The sequence below is a fragment of the Rhopalosiphum padi genome, chromosome 1, assembly GCF_020882245.1.
Source record: "Rhopalosiphum padi isolate XX-2018 chromosome 1, ASM2088224v1, whole genome shotgun sequence".
Classification (NCBI taxonomy): domain Eukaryota; kingdom Metazoa; phylum Arthropoda; class Insecta; order Hemiptera; family Aphididae; genus Rhopalosiphum; species Rhopalosiphum padi.
The window spans coordinates 57,571,198-57,588,950 of record NC_083597.1 but is presented as its reverse complement, the minus strand read 5'-3'; the positions used below and the strand labels follow the sequence as shown (position 1 = coordinate 57,588,950).

Below are 17,753 nucleotides of genomic sequence, written 5' to 3'. Positions count from 1 at the left end.
TCTCATAACTTCAATAAGAATATTATTTTGATGTAAAATGTTATTAGAAATTAAATTAAATTAGATATGCTTTAAGTGTGGTGAAAAGTAGTTGCATTTGATCGATATTCGTTTTTTTATCACTTCACAGTTTTTAGAAAAGTATTTTGGATTCCTACATGGAATTACAATCTATGATTTTGAATAAAAAAAAAATATGAAATACCACTGTTCATTAAAATCGTTATAAAATTAGATTTTTTCAAAAACATAACGTAGAAATACTTTAAGCTATTAAATAATTTTGAAAAAACAAAACTTGAACTATTTTATGAAAGTTGGCTATTAGTTGTCAATTTTAAATAGTATAATCACTCTGTATGTAAGTACTTGTTTCAGTTTTGTGTGTCACAAATTATTGCTTGTATATCCGAAGAAAAACGTTACGGAGATTAAAACATTTATATTTATTATTATTACTATTACATATTATATCTAGACATTTTATAGTGTATTGGACATCGTAGACGTGTAATATACACGTAATCGTACACAGGCCACTCGAAGAATGCATTTTGAAAAAAACGAAACAGCCCGGCGGGGCTTTTATATATTATAATACGTTTACCAGCAGTATAACTGATGCAGCATCGGATCCTGCGAACAAACGCGTATTCTCCGATAAAAATCTCAGCAAGATGCAATATATTATGTATAATAAATAAATTAATGACTATATTAAAAAAAAAACATCCGGCCCAAAACCACGCGTAAAAAACTGCGTGACTGAATAAAAGTAATAATACGTCAGCCACTTAACTTCGGCTATTTAATAATATAATATTGGCTTTAGACTACGAACGCTAGGCTTATCGAACGTTAATTTGCATAATATATTATGATAATACATACTATTAACGATTGCATTTCCCTTTTTTCGGGTGTGCGGTAAATTAACAAATTTGTGGACTAGCAGCGTTTAAATGCAATGACATAGAAACAAAGCATTACACATTATAAAAATATATACTCTTCGAAACATTTATTTCCAGCTCTGGTTTCGCAGCATTTCGAGGACGATTACTGCAATTTATTAAGATGAGTGTGTTTCAGACTTCACGGCATCACACAAAATACACAATCCTTTAATAATACCTATACAATTTTTTCAATCCTGATTTTTTCACTGAAAACAATATAATACGTATTACCTATATAATATGTTATATTATATCATACGCATAAACGTGTATTATTATGATTTATTCGATTTCTATTGTTCGGGATCGAGAGAAAATATGTCTTTTGGTCGCTTATACATATATAACATTTACAGGAACGGCCTCCGCGTACATGCTCTATAGTATGTTCAACTGTTATTGCGATTTTGTGCTTTTATAACAATAGTAGTTCAGTAGTAATTATATTCTTATGAAATGTGATAATAACAATTGTTATTATACTTTCTTTTCGACGATCGTCCCACGCGTTAATGGTAGCAGAAATCATAGCTCCCTGTTTGTATCCATATTATAAGTATCTATTATATATATATAAATAAATAATTAAGATTGATTATGGAACAAAACAATATCGTCCACCGAAACAAAACACTTCGAACTACGTCGCATGTGAGGTTATGTTTTCCCTTGTGACAGAATTGTATATTATTGAAGAGAAGAAAAAAACACTACCCATGACTTTGTAAAAGAAAAAATGCAGTCAAATTATATATACTACGTTTATATATATAATATGACGGCGTAATATATTGGCGGTAGTCGGCTATACATTTTTAATCGCCATCAATCTCTGCCGCAGAGCACGCGTCCATTGTGCGGATTGCGGTGTAACAATAATGATATGATACGGCGTGTAGGTACCCATTAAATTTTATGTACGTCATACGGCGGTGACGGCGGCGTGAAAGAACTCGATCTCGGCCTGTCAGTCCGTGTTTGGTGTTAATTAAAACAATACCTATGGGTACGATCGGTGCCGCCGGCAGGCGATTTCGTGTTTTTCGCAATCATCGAATCTGAAAAACGGCGAACTGAACGGAAATATTTACAATATAATGTTAGGTATAATATGATACACAAACGTGCCGAGGCGATAAATCCATAACCGCGAAACGAGTGGCTGAGCAAGTATGTGAAGTTGGCCCCCTACCACGGCTAAATAGCCCTCTAGTAAATTGTAAGTTATATCACTTTAATTGTAAGTGATTGTAAGTCTGTTTCCATAATTTATAACTATGTACCCCCAGGGGAGCTATTAAGCTTAGGTAAAAGCCCTCCCACTACTTTTACAAATCAGTTCAAATAAATTATAAGTTATTGTTTTTCAATTTAAAATTATAATTCCAATCCTGAGAATTATTCATTAGGAGGGAGGGAGGGGTAGAAAGAAAACTTCACCCGTGTGAATCCATAATATAATACATACAATTTCCGCCACTGCACGACTTATTTCTTTCGATTATCGTTTAACGGCGTTCCGTTCTAATCTTTTTCAATCGCGTGTCTTACATATTATAATAATAATATTATAATATATAATGTAAATTACATAAGTTTACAAGAGATACGTTAATAAAATCTGTAACTAATTATAATTATCTAATCTGTAAATAATGATTGATTTTTCAAATAAAAAAATATATGTTATGTATTAACAGTAGATATTGGGCGTTTAGGCTGCCGTCGATGTCAAGTTGTGCCGCGCCAGCTTTTACATTATTATATATTATAAGAAGATATATCTATGAATATGTTTTATTTGTTTTATAGACATGGATAATATTATATAATAATAAATTTGCGTTCGGCAGAACCAATTTTGTATTGTTAAATTTAATATTAAGAAAGGTACCTATTATGAAATATAAAGGTAAATGATATTATTTAATAAAAAAATAAAATAAATTCATAACTCACTTTAAAATCTAAAAAAATATAAAAACATGCGAGGTGTCCTATGTATACAATATTGTTACCTTTAACTTGGTTTACACTAAAGCTAATCACAAGATATAATTGGTACTGCTGAATGTAGACGAGCCAAGTGTCAACATATGTGAGAGTGTGGCGTACACTTAAAATCCACAACGTGTTCATATCGTAATATTCGTGTGACACGATTGGTATAATAATTGTGGAAGTATCATCTACATTAGACGTTTGAGCTGCAGGTTGTCTATGCGTATTATAATATTATGTACTATACATTGCAAAACAGGTTCGATCATTTCACCCGTTGCAGAACGCTGCGGTAAATCGACTACTTTTTAACCTCCCTGGTGCTGATTTATTTCGTTTAGATCTTTTTATAATGTTTCGAGAGTGTATGTAATATAATATGTGTGACCAGAGGCTCCCGCGCACCTGTAGTTCGTTCAGTTACAACAACGATGATAATATCATATATTATGGGATGGAACGATATAATATAATTATTTAATATTATACATTTTGACGTTTTCTTCAGATAAATCTAGTAGAGGGTTGGAGTTAGGTGGATGTCGATGGTCTAATGTAGTGTTTCTCAACTAGAGGCACGTGAGAAGTTATGAAATAATAATAAAATTATAAAAAAAGTAAAATAGCCGAAAAATGAAATTTGGTGTACTTGAAATGGTTCTTCAAAAATCGGTTTTTCGTAAAAAAAATGTTTTATATAAGTGCATAATGTTCAAAACTTTTGAGCGCATCATATCCGATTAGCTGTATGTTGAACACACACATACACACACATCTTCTTACGTGCTCCATCGCGTATTGATCACAAATGAAAACCCAAATTTCTATGTATGTCTAACTATAAATTCAAGTTATAATTTCATAATAAGTATAATATATCATAGACGGTGGGTACACTCTAACCTATGGATAAAATAGAGCAATGGTGAGAGGTCAAGGAGTACGTGAATGAAAAAAGGTTTGAGAAGCGCTAATCTAGTGCATCGACACGTTTATAACATTATATCTTCATTACGATTAATATAATATTATTATATGTATATGCATCGCGCGTTGTACCACGACATTTGAAACGATTGTTTGGAATTCATCTTTATTGCGTATCAGAAATCAAGCGTGTGCAAGTTAAAAATGTATAGCTCGTGATATTATTGAGTTACTTTTACAATAATTTGAACCATGTGCTTATGATGATAGACACAAACTACTAGTAATTAATTAAATGAATCCAGGACATTTTAAAATTCTCGAGTATAAATTCTTAGACGTTATAATAATAATATGTAATATCTTAAATTAATAATATTTAAATTAACTTCTGTATTACTTAACACGCTTAGAATAGGTATCTATATGCTATATATATATTTTGTTAAGGAAGTAACTTATAAGGTTGAACAAAAAGTTTAGAAATAAGTTATAAGTTATCTTGAAGTTTTAACTTAATACGTAATGTTAACTTGTTAATATCCGACCTCGATTAATACTCATATAATTATAACAAAAACGCACACCTTTTAAACTAAACAATATTAAATCTTGCGTAAACGCGAATGTTTTTGATTGGTTCTCGCGCTAACTGCTATTTGAGGACGCTAGGGAATGCTACAATATCTAAAACGACCAGGACTGTCCATTAGACATAGAGCAGTTGGCGAAGCGGTTGGCGTGTAAAACAATAATAATAACCCTTACAAAAATAAAGGAAAAGAACACGCTCATTGTAATATATATATGTATAATAGGTATAATATATATAATGTATACTTAACCGCAATGTAGTTCAAAAACCATTCCAATGAGTTACGTAAATGTGTAATAATAATGTAATAAAAATTTGTATCTGTTGCATATACCTAGCTACTACAGTACTACTTACCTATATATTATAATAAACATTTTGTCAGTTAGGTATATTATATTATTATTATGTCTTCGGACGGTATACAATTTTTTCATTCGTATTTTCCGTTCATAATGCATGTCCCGGTGCACCATAATGACGATGTCGCGGGCTCTCACTGCAGGTGGTCACTACATTTAGAAAATCGAGACCCGTGAGTATCTATAATATTATTGTTATATAAGTACCATGTATATACCTACTTTCTGTCGATCCGTAAATATTAAAATAATAATATTACGACGAACGTCTGTACTGTAAATTCTATTCCCGCGGAGGTGATGGAAAATATATACTATTACATAATAATAATAGGTATGCAGTTATGCGTTGTCATTGTTTAGGTACTCACTTTGGTTTTGTCGCCGACAGTTAGATAAAACTATTTTATGACGAGACGAAAAAAAATCAAAGTATATATTCTATAAGAATAACATAGTAACTACAACCGGTAATAATAAATAACGAAAAAACACAAGTTTCTAAAAAAAAAAAAAAAAATAACAACAATGTAATGCATAATATAGATATTTAAATTATTATTTTTAAAATCCAGTATATACTGGAAATAATATCATAATTTGACAGTTAAATTTTTAAATATTTTTTTTATAAGTTATACAATAGTACATGATAATATTGACCGTTTTAGTAGGCGATAATATGATTGACTATATTATATTATATAACATGTATTTATTTCCGACGCGGAATTTTCGATAACATCAGCAACCGTGATCGTATATTATTATAAAAAACAACCACTGTATACCATGTATAACCATATAATATTATAGAAACGAATGTGCGATATAATAATGAATATATAATTTGAAATGCACCGAAAATCGCTACTTTCCAGCGTTAAAAAGGAAAACACCAACTCCGCGTATATTTGAAACGTAATGTACTCGAAACGTGATAATTATAATTACATAAATTACACATCGTTGTGTTTATATGTCTATTATTATTATCATCATCTTGTTATTATGTAGTGCATCGGTGCGCACTGCGCATATACGACGTACACCTAGATATTTAGATATTAGAAATGAACAATTTTTACTAATTTACTATGTATAATGTAATGGTATTATTATGATGCTGATAACTAGAAATATTTAAACATTTGAATGCGCTAAAGACTTAGTAGGTACTATAAATTTATTTATTTACAGTATGTTATTTTATAATTAAATCCGTTCAAAAAATTGAAACAAATTGTTTTAAAAATAAGAGAATCTAAAACAGCTCATTTATTAAATTTAAGGTTTGTGACGAACGAAGCTCATGGAATCTTAGCAACTATATTATATACTACTTATTTTACTTAAATTTATCTCTAAGCTTTTTGCTTCTAAAATCGTTCAGATATCATCATACCTATTCAAAAAGTATCTATAAGTTAAAGGTTAAACTAAAACCTTATACACAGCCTTGCCAGATAATTAATTGTCTTTTATGAAATCGTAAAAAACCGTATATAACTATAACGTATTGTTTGTGTATGCGCGAATTACGTAAAAGATAAAAATAATAATAATCATCAGCCGGTACAAAATACATTGTACTCAGATAATATTATTGAACTCGAAGGTGTTACACTAATATAGATAATAATATAAGTAATACAAGAAATTCTATATATATTTTTTTCTCGGTTAACTTTTTCATTCCGATTTCTGCAACGGTCCGTGCGATTTGGGTCAACGTCAATACTGTGTATTATATTATTTATTAGAACGACGAAGGGGGGGTGGGGGAGTAATAATATTATCATTTCGTTCGTTGGCTAGATAATTTGTGGTGCATATTATAAGAAATATGTATTTCGCGTACCTAATTGGATAGACACAAAAAATGAAATCTGCTCGCGCCTGGTCGTTAAGGATTTATCATTTTTATATACATTCTGTTTGTGTTAACTACATAATAATTCAACACGGGTACATGCACTCGTTAACACCAATATTATAATATATATGATATTATGACGTCGTTATAATAATTTACGCTCTCGTTTTTTTCGGCTCTATAAATTCTATTGCGCTCGTATAATATGTATATAAATTAATAATGAACAATATTATTAAGTATATAAACCAATGTTATTGTTACTTGATAGGTAGGTATTAGTTTTACTGTCATTTGAGCTTTTTGCGTGGTCCTACGATGAGCCTTTGTACGTCCTTCCACATTTATTTGTGCAGCCGATAATTTCCAAAACGTAGTATACAGTCGATATAATATTATATATGATAATCAAGTCCGGATTAAAAAACTTAGCAATATATTATTAGAAAATATCAATTTATTATAAAAAATGATTATTCAATAATTTTTGAAATTTCTATTGAATGTTTGCTTCTTTTCTTTAAATTTGGTAATAAATAATAATTAATTATAATATCACTAGATAAATAGACTATAATCCCATAATCGTTAAAATTCATTTATGTACACCATTCAGATTTCAAGCGGTCGTCAATAGGAGATTTAAAAAAAAGTAAAACGTCAAAAGAAAAATCTAATCGAACGTGATTTCCGTGATATCTATCTACGAGAAATTGCGTGTCGTATAAAAACCTAACTTATATATTATATATTATATATATATAATAATATAATGGTCGAATAAGTAAGCAAAACGCAATAAATAAACAACAAATAACAAAATCGAGCGTCAAACTATCTAAACATAATATATATATATATATATATATAACAGTAATAATTGTATAATGGGTGATTATATAGTTTACAAAGCAGTAATTTTATCGATAAATGTATTTATTGTTGAAAACATTTTTTCATGGTTTTACTATTGTACTACACTTGAATTTTTTTTTTACTTTTTAAATGATGAAATACTTTATTTCCATTTCTATATTTTAAAACAAAACATTCTTCCCAATAATTTTGATACCACGAAAAAATAGAATACGTGAACAAGTACCTATAGTTGTATTATAGTTTATATAAGCGCTACATATGAGCATAAAAACGGCTAGCAAGGGTGGATATCCCTACAAAATTCCTTATGCACTTCACCCATATAAACTTAAAATTAAGTAGTGACGATTTAAAATTACATAAAAGCATGCATCTTTGTGAAAACACAAAAATACATACAAGTATATTTACAGGAAAAATTACTAATAAAAAAAATTATGATAAAAGAAAATCACCCTATTAGTACTATATTTTTATGCGTAGACGTTTAAATGAAAAATGAATATATATTATATACAATATAACTATACCTATACAAAAAAAACTGTATTTTTGTAACGAGGCGTTAAATCTATAGTAAGTGGCATGTACAGTCGGGTTTTAATCGTCAGTTCTGTTATTAACGATTTCTACAAAGCAAAATTGTCGATTATCATCGGTGGTCGTTGAATCGTGTAAACGATAAGATATTTTAACGAAAAAAAAAACAATTTATTAATCATTATTGTAGGTACAACTACAACGACAACGACCGTATCGTACTTGAACTAAAATTCTAAATTTTTATAATATATGTTATGTGAAAATTTCTAGAAACGAATGTTGAGCGATTAATCACGTGTCAGTATTTAAAAAAAAACGTACTTACTGAGGCTAATGCCGTGACATAGTCCATGCCCCTTGATACTATCAAATGCATTATATATTCAAGTTTAAAGTTATTTCAAAGTAGGCAAATTGATCAGAAATAAATACCTGTAGTTATGAAAAAACTCAGAAGCGAAAATTTTACAAGTTTCTGCGGAAAAAGTTATTTTAAATATACATCTTAATCAGAGGCAATGCGATCTGTTGAAACGCCATGTTGACCAGTAGCTATACGTTTTGTTCTGATAACAAATACTTAATTGTATTTAATATAGTATACGAGGGAATAAAAATATTTTTGAAGGCACACAATTATTGGCTTATTCTCTAAATGTTTGGCACGTAATTGAAGTTTACGGAACTTTAGTATATTTTAAGCATTCACGGTGATTTGAGATTGAAAACTTTTTTTTTGTTTTGAGTTAGATTAAATTAAAATATATTATAAGTACTAGGAATTTATGTGTATATTATGAATATGTTATATTATGTTCAGACTATATGTCTTACGACACGAACGGATTATTACGCGCAGTTTTCGATTTGTCATTATTGTGATCATTTCATTTCCTTTATTCAATCTGTTATGTGTTTTTAAACGTGTGTGGGTGTAATAATAATGGTATTATTGTTATACATTTTTATAATACAGTTGGGAGCAGCGAACGGTTCGTAACAATAAAATGCTATACGAATCGTTATTAAATTATTACGTGGTTTAGGACTGTATTATATACAGTACATACCTACAGAGCTGCTGTTACAATTATTTTCATTTTCGCTTTTCTTTTTCTGAACGATTTTTACACCATAAAGCTTTTACCGTTTTCGCTCTCAGTGCAATATATATGCTTGCGTGTGTTTCTATGCACACAGGCCACTTTCCCCCCCATTACGGCCCGCTATTAATCTTTAACCTGGCAATGATTTTTTTCGACTCAGCTGAAATCGCGCGAACATAATATACAAGAATAAAATAATACGTATATAATTGTGCAACTACTGCAGTTTCTCGTACTAAACAAGTCAAGCGAAATTATTGCGCACGCAATATGCGTTTTGCTATTAAACTATATATTATCACTGTCACCACTGAATAGTGTCGATATAATTGCAGGTTTTAAGGATTTTTACGGTATTTTTAAAAACCTTCTCTCTATGTATCATTATAATATTATATAATTGTGTTAAATGATTAAGTGGAATTAATTTTGATAGCCTATATATTATATGGGGCAATTTTTTCTCGGAAATTGATTGCGTTGCTGCTAGGAGGAGTATAGGGTATAATATACGTATAATAGTAATAAGATAGTCTGCCTCCGTTTCGTATCAAAAATTCAAAGAATCGACGTTTAACAGAATTGGCTGTCTCAGATTTGCGAGTATGTAACGCGAAAAATTTAACCCCATAATATCATGAAATAAATTGCAGAAAAAAATGTAAAATATCGATTGGAAAAACGGCATATAATATGTCACTATAAATGAGAATGAAAAAAAGGGTGGTTTACCTGATTTGTATGCAATAAAAGTATTATGAACAACGTATATTGGATATTATAGTCTCGCTTAAGACTGATATTTTCGCATAATCAGTTTCAGTTCAATTATAAAAAAAATCTGCAAAAGTGACATGCGCTCACGTGCGATTAACGTCGCGCTAAGTTAATGCGCGTGTCGAATCGGTTAATTGCGATAAAGATAAATTAACAATTGCGATCGTATAATAATAGACACGCGCGAGCGCGCGTGTTTATCGATGAACGGGTTAGATATTATTTCGATAAATCGATCGTTTATAATAAGCATCGGTGGCGTCGGCGAATTCGTTACGATCGCTCGTCCGTCTGCATTAATATATTATAACGATCGCGTGCGGTTGCCACAGTTTATAAGCTCTCTACTCGAGCACGGTAGCCAATAGCCATGTTATTTTTCCGTGCCAGAGTTCCAAATACTTCTATATACCTATAGAAATAAAAGCAATATTTAATTTATTTTTCGCTATTTTTATCAAGAATGTCTATTACTTATAAATTATAATATTTTCATATCGTTTAAAAATAAGAACACCCAACACATCAATAAAAACGATCAAAACATTTAAGGGCTGAAGGGCGTCGATTGGGAATGAACTAGCGATTATACTTCCCTTGGCGTACGCGACCTCCCCCGCTGTCTTTATCGCATATACTTATTGAGGTGCATTCGATCATCCGAGAATAGTGTTAGTTTTGGCCGTATATATAATATTATCGTACAATATTCATCCATATTTTTGAATTCGCGTATCATATTATATAGATCGTCGTCACCGTCATTATAAAACCGACCGAGTGTATAATATAATAATAATAATAATATGTGGTGCGGTGGCGGAACAATGGGTCTCTGGGTGGGGTGCCGGGGGGAGGTGTGTATATATAATAATATGAGCTCGGTGAAAGTGCCCGCCCGGACTGGGTCAGTGTTGCATAATAATAACGCTGCGCTCGCGTCCTTGTTGTTCTAGATTCACGCGCGCTCTACAAATATATATATATATATATATATATACAATCATGTAAAAATATAATACACGCACACACACACACACACATTTACACTCACATATTTTTTTCTACCGGTCTGGGTGTGCGGTGCAGTGGAGTGGCGCGACGGACGTGCAAACCGAGATACCGACGCAGTTGCAATATTATTGTATTATGTTATATATATATATATATATATATATACGTGTATGCCTACACTATTTTAATATATTGTGGTATTCGGGTGCGCGCCAAACGTAGTCTCGAGTCCGCAATAACAGAGTTGCGGTAGAGGTGGTGGCGTTTACGTATCACCCGACCGTTGCTCAACGCTATAATAGTAATTATTATTATTGCAGCGAACTGCGTACTGCGTTGATGGTAAAAAGTAAAAACGATCCGCGGTCGACGCCGACGCGAGAAATGCTACCGCGGCACCGCCACCGTTCCGGCAGTTGAGAAATCTCGACGTAAAACCGTCGGCTGGCCACAATTTATCATTGTCTTACATACTTGCCACGGTAGCACTCCTCGTCGTACACAAGTCCATTATATATTATTAATAATAGTTGTTATACATTACTATATATATGATTGTAATAAAACGACCGGTCCAATATTTCGGCTGTTCAAAAGTTTCGATCGACTTCGTCTACTTTTTTTTCGGAAAAGCATCCTCCTTGTTACGGGGAGCACGGCACCAATCAATAAAAAATAAAACCCAAAACGAACCGTACGAAGAGCGACGGAAAATAGAACGCGAGCTAGTTTTTCGGCGCTTTTAGCGATCGGCACACTTATTATAATCTCATTATTATAGTGATTGTAAAAAATTAATAGATATACTATAGTATTGTCGATCGCGGCGAAATAAAACCAATAACCGAAAGAGGTCCTTCGACACGACAATAATGTACCTCCTATAATAATAATAATAATATTGCCGGTAATGATTTGGCGTTTTTGTGCTCGGACACGCGTGTGGGCCGATGACGATAAATAATAACAAGAGATCATAATACATAATATTATATATTGTTATAATATATAACAGTATTGTCGGTCGGCGTTGTGGAAATTAATTTCCAGATTTTTTCTATTATTATTATTTTCACACTATTTCGGCTGAAATTCACAGCAACTCTATATATTATTATAGAAGCCGTGATGTATAAATTACGGACAATACAAAACAACAGTCTCTCGGGATATATAATGATAATATTATAAATTTGCTAAAGCAGCCGCGTCTGATAAGTAAAACCAATTAAAATCTCCTGGATACGTCAGATCGTTCGCGCTTCCTGAAACTATACTAATATAATTGTATTATTATTATTATTATTATTATTATTTTATAGAGCCATTGTAAATAATACATTAAGTATGTTGACACGATTAATTAAATACATAAAAAAAAAAATAATATTATTATGTTATTATGTATTATGATGCGATTTTAACGTAATAATTTAACCTCGTCCAAATTCAATATAATATTATTATGGACACCCGTCACCTTCGTTATCGGCATGCGATGACTAGCGTGAAATCGTGGCGGTGTATTTAGTTAGGGACGTATTTATATTCATTTCGATAATTTTCAAACGCGGTTCAGGTCATCAAGTCCAGAAGATTCGCTACATTGTCTACATTAATATAAGAGATCGCATTACGATTCATCATACATAATATATTAATAATATAATATGATAAATTGTATACGTAATTTCGTGCGATAGAAATCGTCGTCGTCGTGTATCATAATAATTATAATATACACTATAAAAGCGTCCACCGCCAACTCATTGCCGACGACATTACGAAATAAGAATAGTCGTTGCCTCCCGAGGTCTTATGGTTAATATTATTTACGAGCCGCGTATTAAACATAACTGAGAAACGCGACAAACATTATACCCGACCAAATTATTACAACTAATTTTATAATATTTGGATACACATTATGAATAAATCAATAACGAAACTTTTACAAAATTAAATAATTTTTAACTGCACACAATGCCAAACAAAAACCATTGCTAATCGATAGTACTTAGTATTCGTCTCTTAAAATAAGTATCAATCTTGGTTGCGTGCCATGAGAATTGTATTATAAATAATATTTTTAATTACCTTGGTTTTGCTTACTTAGTAAAATTAAACTAAAAAAAATCATAAGATGAATTAAATAGATTAATCGATTTGGATGTTTAATTTTTCTAAAAATGGATACACACATTATATGCTACATAATATTAATAATAACATAACTTGTGTTTTAGGATTGGCGTAAACGGTTTCGACAATCCGATGCGGGATCCAAAGACCGAAGAAGTGAAAAAACTAGTGGGCCTCGTAAGTGAAAAAAGAAACACATAACAATATTTTAATTTTGATATTAATGTATGAATAACCTTATTAACTATCGTCACGTGTTTTGCGTAGGGTGTCAAAGTGAAAATGGACGATCAGGGAAACATTCTCGTGAAAAGGCTGTCCGGGAAGAACGTGTACGTAAAGAGCATATCGAACGCCGGCGAAGAGACTAGCATCGGGGCAGACGTGCTCAAATTACCCAACTACTGTCTGGAGAACGATAAACCGGTTAAGGTTAGTGTATTACAATATATAGTATAATAGTATTTAATATATTTATCGCGTATATGATGTGTAATGCGATAATAGTTTGTTATTTTGTTATATCACGCTATATCCGGCCATCTATATTCGGCGTCGTTCGATCCCTGTGAATCTCTCTGTATATAATATAAAAATGTTTTGTTAATTTTTTCTTTTGATATGATATACTATTGCACGGAAATCAAAAAAAAATATATATATATTTCTCGCAGTGGTGTATTATATTCGTTGAAATTGACAACTCGAATAATGCGTTCATGCATAATAATTACTACAGTTTGTTTATGTACAGAGTACACCTCAAATCATTATTTGATAAACAGTCTTAAAATTCGGATAGCCCTTGCGGCCCGACCGTATGACAGTAGTCTCGTAGGAATATAATAATACTTATATCGGGCCCCGAAAAATATAATATTATCACATCATGTAGTTATGAACAATATTTACATACGGACGGCGGCCAGACATTGTTCAATCGACACAGTATAAAAAAAAAAAATCACTGCATTTGTAGTGTCTGCTGCTGTGGCAGTGGCCGATATACTTACGCCGTACTTCGCTTTGCCATTTACCGCATTATTATTATTATTATTATTGCTGTTATTATTATTTACGGTCGGTCAGCGTGTGTATATTACATACATATATAACATATACAAGTAGCTCGTGTGATGTTGCTGCAGAAGCGGTGACACAAAGTCAGTTACGACTGTTGCGGTGAAGTGTAGTGGGGTGGTGAGAGGCAACATAAAAAGACGACTACCGCACCGGCTAACCGGACTAAACGAAACAAGGTGCGTGTCCCCCTCCCTCTCCCCTCACCAACAACCCTTTATGATTAGATAACACTTCGACTTTTATGTTTCCATCGCTTGTATATATACAGGCATAAATATATATATATATATATACATGCTTGTATACATATACACGGTTATATAGCTGCAACCGTCGTCGTGTATGCAACCTATAAAGGCACAGCAGCTAGTGCTCAGTTAGGTTAAGTTAGGTCAGTGCATTATAATAATGATATAATAAATTCGCGGTCAAGCAGGTTGCAGCTATGTACGATTAAAAGTCGTAAAAACCATATCTTTGAACGCGGCGTTATATTTTTTTTCAAATTACTTGACGATAAATAATATTTTATGTGTAGATATAATTATTTATTATTATTGTTATCGTTGGTTAGAATATAGGTAGTAGTACTGCTTATATGTATGTACATTCGACTTCGATGACAAGAATATTATTATTATCCGCATTATAGGTTTGCTTGCAGTGACGAAAGAGGGTTCTGGGTATATACCAGGGGTTCTCCAATAGTGAATATTTACTTCCCTTCAGCAGATAATTACTCTTCATATAGCGGACACTTTTATCTTCCCTTATAAAATTAAATTTAAATGTTATTGTAGTCATAAATCATTACCTAATATAATAAAAATACCTGTAACAAATTAGTACATAACACGTGTGTTGTGTTCTATTTGTTATGTCTACAGTTAGTAGTAACGATTTAAATAATTATCAATTGTTCATAGTGATTTGGTCTCAATAGATTTTACGACAATCCGACAATTGAATCAAGTCATTTTTGATTTCGACTTACGAAAAATATTTATCTAATTTTAAAAATATTGGCCAAGATATTAAAGTACGATTATATGGTTTTAAAATTAAAAATGTTCCATAAAAACCTTAAAATATGCAAAATTATAATATGCACTACAAATTTTGGTTATTATATCAAAAATGTAGTAAATTGAATTTTATATTTATTACTTACGTATAGTATATACAATAATAAAATAAACCAGGAAAAATAAATCGCAAATTCGTGGATAAGGGTTTAAAATACTTAAGGATACTAAAGGGTGTCCGGCACTTTAAGATTTGATAACGTCGATGATTATCCGTCGTATTCGTAACATTTTTCGATATCAAACTGAAAATGACGTGCAACACCTCAAACAATCATCAACATAGACTACACAAAAACACATTTTAATGGTTTTATAACCACATTGATTTAGTCAATTATACGTTCTTTGAAATAACGTATATTAAGTTGCGAAAATAATCCGTTTTCTGATTTTTCAGTGTCATAAATATAACAAGCGTAGGCATAATAAATTATAATATATACATACTATTATTGTTATTAAATTCTTCTCAAGATTATATCATCGATCAAAGTCGTTCTACGTGGATTGCAGTGTATTTATATATATATATATATATATAACGAATAAAACAATAAGACGCGGTTGTGTTTGTAATATTGCAGAAACGCATTCGGAGGTGGACTTTGAACAAAATAATATGTAAATGATTTCATCAGACGGAAACCATTATTACCGCTGTGGTTCCGATATCGAATTGTACAATGGAACATTGTATGCGTGTATTACAAGGCCTCCTCTATCAATGTGAATATTATAATAATACATCATCATCATAATATTATTGTAATATACCAATATATTATATTACATCCGTTGTGCCCATACAAAAAACGATGCATTCTAACACTGTGACACAATATTAAAATTAGCTTTTTCGATAACATATTGTTTCATCAATGACTTTCCGCGGAGGTATACGCCTACCTGTGTCGATGACGAATATTTAAATAACATTATTTATGCGTCTTTGGAGTTTAGTCTGAGTGTTTTCGAAAAATAAAATTGCCGTGCTGATTTAATATTGGTTAAGTAGGTTTATATATGCAACATGCTTCACCAATAGTTCCTGTTTTGTTGGTCAAACCAATAATATACAGATTTATCAAGCATAATCACCCCCATTTTGTAATTTAATGACGGGTTTATTAAAATTCTGGTTTTGAAAGTTATATAATACCTAGTTTTTGATATATTTAACTTTGTGTATTAAGAATTATGGCCCATGATAATGTATTTAGAAGATAATATATGAGGGTAATGGAAATTTGATCATTTTAGTAATTAATTTCAATCTATCAATATTTCAATTGGTCCAATATAGGTGAAAATAACCCAAGTATAAAAACTATAGATAAAATGTAACATATGATATTTTTTATTTTTATATTTTTATAAAACCATTTGTAAGGACTATTACCCTTAGTATAAACACTTAAATAACTGAGAAACTAATCGTTAACATTTTGAATTGAGTGCATCAATATTTTCAAAATGATTTTTCGCTAAATAATTTATTATTTATTATTGAACTGCATTATTAAAGATAAAAAGGTGGTGGGCACTGAGTATACTTTGATCATGTATACATAATATTATATTATTAATTCGGTAAATATGTTTTTTTTTTGTTCTTCGCGAGAGTTACACATCACCAGGTTTGCAAACAACGCCGTCTTACCACTTTACATCGGTGTACCTACTCCTTACAAATTATCCATGTATATATAATAAAAATATACCAATACGCATCATTATGTTTACAGGAAAACGATCGTCTTTTTATACATTTATAACTATATACCTACTATAGATACCTACATAAAATAATAGCAGCCGTCTATAATATTCTGTTGCGCACGTATAGTCTTTCGATAAAAAAAAAATATATATATATAAATAAATCTTAAAAGCAACGTAGATACCTTAGATTTATATATATAATGCGTAGGTGGTCGTCATAATAGTCATTCGTCGTCGTCATTGTCGGGGCAGTTTTTTTTCTTTCAACTCCGACCGTGCGCCACAGAATATTATAATATTATCAACGCGTTTATATACAAAATGTTTATATATACATGTATTATATATATTTATATATATACCTATATATACTATATACCTACGAACAAAACGCGTAATTATAGAGATAGCCGAAATAGGTATCGTTATGGTTTGACGCGGATAGGTTTTTTTCTCTCATTTCGTTTTCCAACCGTCGAGATAAGCCTTTCCGCGCGAAGGTCAAAAAATACGGTCGTATCAAGAAGAGGGTTGGGATGTGTTTAGTATAGAAAAGACAGAACAATGGCCGTTAAATTTTTTTTTTAATTTCCCTTCTACGCGTCTTTTCTTCATTTTTTTTCTTTTTTTTCGATATATGTTTGTACCTACCTGCAAATATATATATATAATATTATGT

At 31.1% G+C, this 17,753-nt stretch overlaps 1 protein-coding gene across 3 annotated transcripts in view; it reads left to right on the top strand.

Moving 5' to 3' along the window:
- LOC132918341 (uncharacterized) overlaps nucleotides 1-17,753 on the top strand; it is a 152,006-nt gene that overhangs the window by 119,766 nt on the left and 14,487 nt on the right. For all 3 annotated transcript variants that reach the window (XM_060979528.1, XM_060979527.1, XM_060979529.1), the window contains exons 4-5: nucleotides 13,286-13,358; nucleotides 13,449-13,613. In XM_060979528.1, coding sequence (XP_060835511.1) covers nucleotides 13,286-13,358; nucleotides 13,449-13,613 — 238 coding nt within the window. The remainder of the gene's footprint in view (nucleotides 1-13,285; nucleotides 13,359-13,448; nucleotides 13,614-17,753) is intronic.